At 41.8% G+C, this 10,959-nt stretch overlaps 1 protein-coding gene across 1 annotated transcript in view; it reads right to left on the reverse strand.

The window, feature by feature from the left end:
* The window catches only part of TM9SF3 (transmembrane 9 superfamily member 3), a 76,566-nt gene extending 65,876 nt beyond the window's left edge, over positions 1–10,690 (reverse strand). Inside the window, exons 1-2 of the mRNA XM_060125683.1 lie at positions 10,372–10,690; positions 814–1,009 (exon numbers count right to left, since the gene is read on the reverse strand). Of these exons, the coding sequence (XP_059981666.1) occupies positions 814–1,009; positions 10,372–10,470 (295 nt within the window). The 5' untranslated portion in view covers positions 10,471–10,690. The remainder of the gene's footprint in view (positions 1–813; positions 1,010–10,371) is intronic.
* Positions 10,691–10,959: the final 269 nt, after the last annotated feature.

Below are 10,959 nucleotides of genomic sequence, written 5' to 3' on the forward strand. Positions count from 1 at the left end.
AAGATCCTCCAAAACTTCAATTACTCAAGCTTCTGCTTACCAGGTTAAAAATGTCCATGCAGGAAATACACACTCTGACAAACTTCACAGAGAAAAATAAAAAATCTAAACACACTCACAGGAACTGATAACAAAGAAGATACCTACACAATAAATAGATAAGGAGGATATTTTTCCAATTTTAACAAGTCCTTGACTTAAAATTTTAATCTAACAGGTACTGAAGATAAATTAATACAACACTGATAAATACATTGAGCCAATGGTACAAGTTTGAATTTGAGGCTTTACACATAATTTTTAAGTATCCATATAGCCCATTACATCCCCACTCCTCTGGAAATTACCTCATTAGGAATCTATGAAGGCTTTCCCTGACCACATTGTGTCCAATCCTTAAAGGATTTACTCGAAAACACTTTTCAGAAATAAATATGTTAAGGAAATGTAATTTTATGAACAATCATTTATTTTATTATTTTATAAATATTCAAAATAAATCTTTGTTAGTTACTAATATACTTTTCTACACGTAATACACTTAACTTAGAGATTAAAACACATTTTAGGGTCTAGAGCAGTGGTTCTCAACCAAGGGCAAGTAGCAATGTTTACAGACTTTTCAGTTGTCACAACTGGAGAGTGCTACTGGCATCTAGTGGGTGCAGGCCAGGGACTCTGCTAAATGTCCCACCCTCTACAGGACAGCCCCCACAAAAAAAAATAATTATCTGGCCCCAATGTCAACAGTGCCAAAGTTGAGAAACCCCAGTCTACGATCTTTTATCATAAGGACTATTAAGGTTTACGTACCTCTGAATTTAATATCCAGACCACTAAATTCCAATTCAACTCCTTGAAGCGCTTCTCCCAGAGTTTCATGGTAGTGACTGATGCTTTTTTTTGACCCCACACAGAATGGAAGTGAAAAGTACTTGTATGTCTCTTGGCGATTATGGTAGGGCCCAACAGTATTCATCCATAAGACAACTTCCTCTTCATCTTGATACTGAAACCAAAAAAAAAGCAAGTAAGAATATGTTTTTTAAAAATCTAATTCAAATTAAGGGAATATTTGTTATTTGTTCCAAACAGAAATGTGCTATCTCAGTTTGGGAAGCTCTAAAATAAAATGTTGGAAGCTTGTTTCAAAAGGATGGTCAATGTCTACACATTAAAAATGAAATTCGGGGCTTCCCCGGTGGCGCAGTGGTTGAGAGCCCGCCTGCCGATGCAGGGGACACGGGTTTGTGCCCCGGTCCGGGAAGATCCCATATGCCACGGAGCAGCTGGGCCCATGAGCCATGGCCACTGAGCCTGCGCGTCCGGAGCCTGTGCTCCGCAACGGAAGAGGCCACAACAGTGAGAGGCCTGCGTACCACAAAAAAAAAAAAAAAGAAAGAAATTCGGTGAATTTTAAAATTATATCCTCTGATTGTGGTCTCAAGCAGATTCATGTTTTCCAAACTTTGTTTTACAGAAGATACTGTTTAAACAAAAGCCAATAACCTATAAGAACATGTTTATAATTAATATTTACACTATCAAATAACGATGAACCTAAAACCAACATGATTCACCATGCTAACGTGGACAAGGAAGGAGGAAACAAAATCAATAGCTTATTCAGAACCTCATGTTAATCACTAGAAACTCCAAAAACCTAACGCTGTCAGCAAGCACAAATAAAATTTCATCTCCTTTTTTCCCCACAGCCATTGATCAAAGTACTAGAAAGGAGAGAAATGACTGAACAAGCGGAAGAAAAAGCCATACTATGAAATCTCCACAGCCCATTCAAGTCATCATTCTATCTTTCCCTTTATCAGCCTGAAAGACAGGTACTGCATGCAAATTTCCTTGAATAAATATTATGGCTTTAGCCATCAGTGAATACTATATGTAGCTAAACCTGGAGTGTGGTCTGATGACTTTGGGTAGGTGACGTCACCTTTCCAGGGTCCAACGGGGGGCAAGTGCCAAAGATTTCTAAGATCTCCTCAAGTCTAAAATTCCAATGATTCTATGAAAAGCAGTTACCTGAGTAATTTTAAAACTAGTATTCCTAATTAGCAATACAAATTAAAGACAACAGTTGCAGCTTAAGTCAACTAACAGTGCAGAAATTAAATCAGTGAACAATTATTTACTGAGTGCCTACCATGCGCCAATAATTGTGTTTGTTGAGGATACAGCTTTGAACAAGACACATTCCCTGACACACTGGAGCTTAGAGCCTAAAGGGAAAGATGGACACTGAACAAGCAATTATAATAACGTAGGGTGCTGTGGAGCACGTAACAGAGGAACATATCCAACTAGCCCAACTACCAAACATTACCTCCAGTCTTCCATATAAAATGAATAAACATTTTCCATCAAAATCCAGCATCTCCAAAACCAAACTCATCCCACCCAAACCTAACCCCCCAAACTTTGTTATTCTAATGGTACAATCCTCTCAGTCATGGCGACTCAAACCCCAAGCCGCCCGCATTCCAAAAAACACTGACTTGTCTACTCTTATCCAAAGCATCTGCCTCTTTTGATTCATACCACCACCATAGTAGGACTTAGATCTAATCACCTCACCTTCAAACCTAATAAACATCTCATTGTTCATAAGACATTATCCAGGTACCTCATCAAGGAAATAAAAAACTACCTGACTTTTTGAATACATGAGACATGTACCATGCACAGCATTAGGTGTTAAGGTTATAAAGATAAATAACATACTGTCCTTTCCTTTAAGTAGTTCACAATCCATAGTGGAGCCAGACAAGTAAATGATTAACAATGAAGAAATAAGTATTACAATTAAGGTAAAAAGAGCTATTGTAGCAACAATAAAAATGATTAATTCTGCTTTGGCAGAGAAGGGTCAGGATGAATAACAATATAGAAAATCATAAGCTGTTTCAAGTGAATTCAGAAAAACAACTGTAGATAACCTTCATGTATGAAGGAACCAATCAAAGGTCTGAATGTTATACATAGATACCCATTCATAACTACTCTTGTCACTTTAGGGGGTTGACAAATATACGTATGCCACCACTCTTCCATCCAATGTTCAAGGTTACACTGCACTAATCAATCAAGGTACTCCTTTCTGCACAGGGATATAACGTAAGAATTCTCAAAACGGTTCTCTAAACCAATCACTATCCACTGAACAGGGCTGGTATTAGAATTGAAACCTGTTCACTGAGTAGAAAGCTCTTGGCATAGTATCATGTACACAAAAAGTATTGAATATGATGAAAAAACACTGAAGAAATGCTGAAATGAAAGTTTATTAGCAACTTAGTGAAAGAAGTTTGAAGTATGTGCACTGACTGAGATAGTATCCTTTGAGAGAAATAAGGAAGGCGAGGTAACCAAATGCATCCATTTAGGATTACCATACTGAAAGAAAGGACCTATTCTGCAGAATTTTTATAAATGTAACTCGTGAAAATAAACACAAAAACACTTTCTCTATAAATCCTAATACTCATATTCCTTTAAAAACAGACAAAAACTTGAACATAAATACTTGTTAAAACAGAGCATTCATTTATTTCATACATACTGAAACACAGGACTAAAATAATTTAAGGGTCACAGTATGCGTTAAACTACACGTTCTTAAGTCACTCATTTTAAACATTCATGAAACCTTGATGGGGCAGTAAAAATCTGACAACATGATGCAAACTATACTATAACAAAATGTGTACCATTCTTGTGTGTGTGTGTGTGTGTGTGTGTGTGTGTGTGTGTGTGTGTGTGTATGTACCATTCTTTAGCCTAGGATTCCTTCTGGGAAGAGGACTGAAATAGGGATTAGAAAGAAAAAAAATATATATATATATATGTAACATAGACACAAACATATATATACACATACACAAATACACACAGATTAGGGTGAATATTAAAGCTAAAACTGTTTTTCTTTTCTTTTCTATTGCTCCTTATGCAGACCACAATCAGATTTCATGAACTTAAAATGTTTACTTTTGGGGCTTCCCTGGTGGTGCAGTGGTTGAGAGTCCACCTGCCGATACAGGGGACACGGGTTCGTGCCCCGGTCCGGGAAGATCCCACATGCCGCAGAGCGGCTGGGACCGTGAGCCATGGCTGCTGAGCCTGCGCGTCCAGAGCCTGTGCTCCGCAACAGGAGAGGCCACAACAGTGAGAGGCCCGCGTACCGCAAAAAAAAAAAAAAGTTTATTTTTCATTATAGTTCTTATTTATCCCTGAGAATAAATGTTCCCAAGACAATGTCAAGGGAAGAGTTCTTTTTCAAGAGAGAAAACGTGTCTTAAGATATCGTGAAATTAGAAAATACCAAATGGAAGAAACTTTTTAAGGAGAAAAGCCTTTCCTTTCCCTAAGCTGCCAGGAAAGTCCCTGGGCTCCCCCAACTCAGTGGGAAGACAGCAACAGGTAAGGCTCTTCCCTCCACCCTTGGCTGAAAGGCTAGTCTAATTTGCTTTCAAAACATTCCACAACGTCCTAGCAAGCTCTTTTTAGATACTTTCCTCGGAAAAACTCTTAGCTGCCAATGACACGGAGAAAGATGGAATTTTATAACTTACCTGCAGAGTGTAACCAGAAGAAGGGGAGAAAACAAATCAAACAGGCACAGCAGTGGATCAGGAGATCCCTGAGCATGGGGGTGGCTCCTTCCATGAGGCCTCCCTGGGAAGCAGCCAGAGGACAGGAGGCCAATTCAGACTACCTGCATTCCTCACTTCACTGTTCCATTCGTTTCCAGTTCTCAGAAGTTTCACTGTTACACTCAACTTCTACGCTGGCCACTCCAGCCAAAATGGCTTATAACACTGTCTTCCTTTCCTTTCCTGCTCCACCTTGTTTCTTACGTCATTCCCCCAAGTCTATAATGCCCTCCTCCTACCCACCTGGCCGATTTCTACTTATCCTTCAGAACTGCCCAAATCCTCCTTTCTCCAATCCTCAGGTCAAACTTTAACTGACCAATCACTAACATGCACGTGCTTACCGTCTTTTGGGATAGTATCATTATTAGCCAAAACTTAACAAGCACATACCATGCGCTGGGCATAGTTCTAAGGTCTTTATATAAACATTTAATCTCTCAAAGCTCTGTAAGACAAGTCCTATTATTTCCCCCATTTTACAGATTCAAACAAACTAAATAGAGATGTTAAATAATTTGTCCAAGATCATTCTAACTAATTAGTATCACATTTACAAGCTTAGGACTACATTTTCTGCTAATCCCTAGTCAGCTTCATTAACTGAAGAGCAAAAACTAAATGAAGGAATATGTGAAAAATACAGCTGTACAAAGCACCTAAGGAAGTGCTGAATGCTGCACAACTTTTCTATTTGAGCCTTTAATCTGCACTAAGGAAAAAAACCTTCCTAAGAAGCTCCTTGTCCTCTGATCTCAAAAGGAATGACCTTCATTCTCAAGAAGTCACCAATGTTGGATCTCTCATTTAAATACTGTTTATGTGCTGGGTAAGTGTAGGTGAGGAAGTTTCCCTCCTTGATAGAGATCGTGAATTACTTTTTCTCAGAAGGAACACTTCAGGAGATAATGTTACTGAATTTCTCGTGTAAAATCCCAATAAAGAAATCAGAATTTATGTAGACAGGCAAAGGACTGAGGGCTCAGACTAAGCACCCAAATGCCATCATTTTTATGGGATGAGGGGAAAGATATATGCTTACTTTAAAATACATATCTGAGAAAGCAAATTCCAGTTCAGAAAAATATTTCAGAAATCATAATTTCAATGTCTTTTAATTATTTAAAACACATACATCAGAATTCTAATACATATAAATTATCAGTGTATTTTTGGATAGTCTCTTGAGATAACTGCTCTCTCCCTCTCAAAATAGCTTTGTACCTAAATAAACTTTTAGTCTACCATAGAGTACAGCTGAAAATAGGACAATGAATTATGACACTTCCTAAAACTAGATCCATACTAAAGCACTCACAAATTCACTTGCAGCTAACAGCTTATCCTCTTTATAAATCTTCACATATGTTTTACTAGTGCCATACTCCCGACAGAGACAAAGACTAAAGGCTTCATTGCCTAAGTAAAGCAAACAAAACATCTTTTTTTTAGCCCATAGTGTAATAGTGCTTATGGCAAAGGTTCAGAGTAGGCTATCCTAGGCACAGATCGGGTCCTTTCAACATTACCTACAAGAGATACAACGGGCCACAAAGAAATGGGGTTTTAACCTAGGTAAATCACAACAGGCATCCCCAAGACTATGCATCTTAAATGAACAATCGTCTGCATTTGTTCACTGCTTTAAGCGGTAGGGTTATCATGCTTCCAACACTTCATATTCTTATTCCTGGTAGATCCCTAATTACTCAAGTCACTCAACAAGCACTGATTAAATACCAGTTGCAGTGCCAAGCACAGAGCCTGGTATGTAACAGACGCAGAAAAAAAAATTTTTGATTTTCTGACCTTGAGGAAACAAAGCCAAAAAAAATTCAAGGCTCCAGTGTAAACCATAAAATGCTTTTAAGATTCCTGTGCCACTGATTACTGTTTTTTTGGTGCTGACATTTTTACATAGTATTACTATGGAAATTATATGTTCAAGACAGGTAGAAAAAACGACTAGAAATCAGGTAGCTCAGACTCTTTCTGTGGCCCTGGGCCAGCCACTGGGCCTCTTCAGGCCATTAGGAAAATGAGTGTGTTGAATTCAACGGTCTCGAGTCTTTCCAGTTCTAAAATTCTATGATTCTCAATTTGCAATCCTTTTAATGGAGTCCTCTGGAATCTTAGGAGACATGATAATCTAACTCTAGATGTTTCCAAGTGCTCCAACTGTCAGAAAACCAAATAAGCATAAGCCATACCCTATACATCTTTCACTCACCCTAAAGTGTTCTTTTTATGATCCTTCAATCACCTATTAAGAGCCTGTCTTTCATGAAAGTGTTCTTTTTTATTTAAAACAGTAAATTTGGGACTTCCCTGGTGGCACAGTGGTTAAGAATCCGCCTGCCAATGCAGGGGACACGGGTCCGAGCCCTGGTCCGGGAAGATCCCACTACTGAGGAGAAACTAAGCCCGTGTGCCACAACTACTGAGCCTGCGAACCACAACTACTGAGCCTGTGTGCCACAACTACTGAAGCCCACGCATCTAGAGCCCGTGTTCTGCAACAAGAGAAGCCACCGCAGTGAGAAGCCCGCGCACCACAACCAACAGTAGCCCCCGCTCACCGCAACCAGAGAAAGCCCGTGCGCAGCAACGAAGACCCAACGCAGCCAAAAATTAATTCATTAATTTTAAAAAAAACAAAACCAGTACGTTGCGTAATTCATATATGATTCAACTTTTAAAAACTGAAAGGAACCCATTTTTATATATTCTACATGTGTATATACTCTAGAAGTCAGCAGCACATTCCCTTCTCATTATTCTTCTGAGAATATTAAGAGCGTTGGATAAATAAGCACATAAAAAATGCCATGAGTCAAATGGTCAGCTGAATCCTAATTCAGTAGGTAAAGTAAGAGAAATCAAGGGCTTTCTGGAACTGCATGAAGTAGTCAGCTGCTCCTTCTTAGGACCAGCTATAGAATTTGTGAGGCCCAGCACAAAATGAAAATGCAGAAAGTATTAAGAATTTCAAATGGTGACAGCAGAGCATTACACCAAGCAGTCTTTATGTCTTACACACATTAAGCGACTGCAAGGGTCACATGCCCACTGCAGCCCTGTCCCTCTTTAATGCTAACCCAAACACACCTTCAGTAACAACCCACTATGGAGCTAAACTTACCCAAACATTTAAGCACTTAAAAATACTATCAATACAGAGAATTATTCAATTTAATGCCAAGTGTATTACTATCCTATTTTTAGGATAAAAGGCCGTAGAGCATATCCTATGAGAGCGTAGAAGACTATAATTCAGTTTGCCTGAGTTCAAATCCTACCTCTACCTGTACTGGTTGTGTGGTCCCAGGCAAGTTACTTAACTTCTCTGGCATCCGTTTCCTCATCCATTCAAAGGACATAAGACCACTCACAAGATTATCAATGTATGTTTAAAATATGAGTTAATACATATAAAGTACTTAGAACGGTGCCTACCACATATTGCTACAAAAGCCCTATTAGCTATTATTTCTATCTGGAAACTGTCTTCATAAAAAGTAATCTAAAGGGCAAACTTTAACTTCTAAAGATTGTTCTTTAATTAATAATCCAATTCTACAAGTATTTATTAAACACTTACTCAGCAACCTTCCCTTGACAATTTTTCTCCTCCTTTAGTATCATTCTGTCTTCATTAGCTACTTCTGCCTTCTTGGTGGAAAAAAAATTCACTTGACCATAGCCTTTTCAGTATTATTATCTGCTTGAGGTAAATACCTAGTTTTCAAGAAATATTTTCAAGAAACTTGTAAGAAATAAAATATTTTGGCTAACAGCCAAAAAATATATGAATGACAAATTTTTTAGTTATATCTTAATGCTATTCTTCCTATAATTTTTAAAATAATAGGTAACCAAGTGAGAGCAGTTCAATGTAAACATGACTGAAATAAAAGGGATTCTAAATTTTTTTGTCCAACGATTCTCTCATACGTGTCATATTCTCTCAAAAACCTTTTATCCAATATTTCATATTCAATTTCTGGCTTCAAAAATTTAAATGTTAAAGCAGAAACTAACACACTATGGTAAAGCAATTACACTCCATAAAGATGTTTAAAAAATTTTTTAATGTTCCTGGCAATAAAATTTCAATGAAATTGGCGTTTACATTTTAAATCTGTAAATTAATCTAAGACCTTTTTATTCACCTCCAATTTGTGAAATTTTAATTAATACGTACTTTTCCCTATTACAGCAGTTTATATAAAACACGAGATAAAAAAGTAAAATACTACTCTTAAGCTTACATGCCTGTATGGTGGAACTATACTTGAGACAATTCTGAGTTTTACACAGCAACTTTCCTTAAGTGTTCAAAAAATTGGAAAAATATTAGTAACCACTGACTAAAAGAATGCCCATTGGAAATGAACACTTCTTACACTTTGAGACAAGTTACTTGACGGAAAAAACAACAAGAAAATGTTTTTAACTGTTTAACCAGTGAACAAAATTATCTTAAGGTGAAAAGTCACAAATACAGCACAAAAACATGTCACCAGCTCAGGATTGTGTCCCTTAAAAAATATACAGGTAAGAAGTTTCTGGTTGTGACTGAAGGTACAAACGCCAAAAGTTTAGAACTGTTGTTAGCTAAAATAAGAGCCCAGCTAACCTACCGATTAGAGAAAAGAAGTCTGGTTGCTTCATTTTCTCACCTGTCAGGAATGACAGGAGACTTGCAGATTTAGTACCACACAACCTCTCGTGCAAAATCGTATCATTAATTAGTTAAGGTCTAAAAACACAACTACTCACAAGCACCCTCTAATTTACATGACTTTACTGCCCTGCTCAGATCTACCTTTCAGAAAGCCACCGACTTGCATCCCTAAGTGAAAGTCACTAGAGGAGTCGGTAACATCCAAGCTTTGATGTGGAAAATGCCAATTAAATAAACAGCCAATCAATTTTAGGCCAAATGCAAAAGGGAGTGTTCCCAGCCAGACAAGAGGACTGGGAAACTCAAGACCCCTCACAGTCAGAAGCCGCCTAGTTAGAGACCACCGGAATGGGAGCCTCATCTAGGGGCCAGAAGAGGGTGAAGAGAAAGTTACAAGAAAGGCCTCGCAGGCGGGTGCGTGTGGCTGAGTGCCTGTACACGTGTAAAGTGCTCTTCACCCCAAGTTTATCAAGGCGGTCCCCACGCCAGGATTATGATCCGGTTTGGGCAGGAGGGGGAAGAAAAAGGCCGGTGAGCACCATAAAGTGGTGGGTATTTCCTGGGTACCGTAAGACGAGTAATACGTGGTGCATACATCTTCCGCCGTGTCGTAGTCCCCAGCAGCCCGGGCGCTGCTCCCTTTCCTGGGGGGCACCAGCTCCAAGCCTGGCTGCCTGCGGCCCCCACTCCCGCGGCCAAGTGAGCCCCGACCCTCAGACCCCGCTTCTTTCCCGTCTCCCAGGGCCCCTGGACCCAGGGGTGCGGCACCATTTAGATCCGGGTTGGGGAAGGAGGCCCAGGCACTTAGGGAGCGGAGCCCTGTCCCGGGAGCGCACGGAAAGGGCTCCTCCCCGCTCCCGGGGTTCCTGCTCCGCCAGGCCCAACCGGAAGGCGCCCTCGGGCGGCCGCGGGGCTCGGCGGGCCGCTGGGCCCTCCAGGCCGCGCCGGGCCCGCCGAGGCGGTGGGCCAGGGGAGAGGGCCGTAGCGGTCGCGCCGGCCGGGAGCAATTCTCACCGTGTGCTCGTGCTCGTCCGCTCGGGCCCGGGGCAGCAGCAGCAGCAGCAATAGCGCGGCGGCCGCCGCCACGCCGGGAGCGCCCGGCAGCGGCCTCATCCTCCGCGCTCCCACCGGCCCGGCGCTGGCCCACCGACTCCTCCTCCGCCGCCGCTGCCGCCGCCTCCGCCGCGGCCGATTCGCATCCACGGGGCGCGGACAGACGCACGGGGGCCCGGGCCCAGCCTTTGGCTCCTCCGCGCCGCCGCCGTCACCGCCCGCTCCGAAGCCTTCCCCGCCTCCCGGCGCCTCCTTGCCTCTTCCTCTGACTCAGCCACGTCATCCGGCCACCCCGGCACACGCCGGAAGTGCCTCGCGATGCGGGGCCGCAACCGCTGCCGGCCGCCCCGCCCGAGAGGGGCGACCCCCGCAGCCCCGGAGGACCGCGCGAGGGCCGGCCCTCCCGCCGGCCGCCCCTGGGTCGCGGGAGAGGCGGCGCGCACAGTGGCCCCGGCCTCGCGCCCCTCGCGGGTGCCTGGCCCGCGTCGCAGGGCCTAAGCCGCCTCCATTCAACTTGTGCAACCTAGGTCAAAACGCTTTACTCTTCCT

Source organism: Lagenorhynchus albirostris, chromosome 16 (genome assembly GCF_949774975.1).
Source record: "Lagenorhynchus albirostris chromosome 16, mLagAlb1.1, whole genome shotgun sequence".
NCBI classification, from domain to species: Eukaryota; Metazoa; Chordata; class Mammalia; order Artiodactyla; family Delphinidae; genus Lagenorhynchus; species Lagenorhynchus albirostris.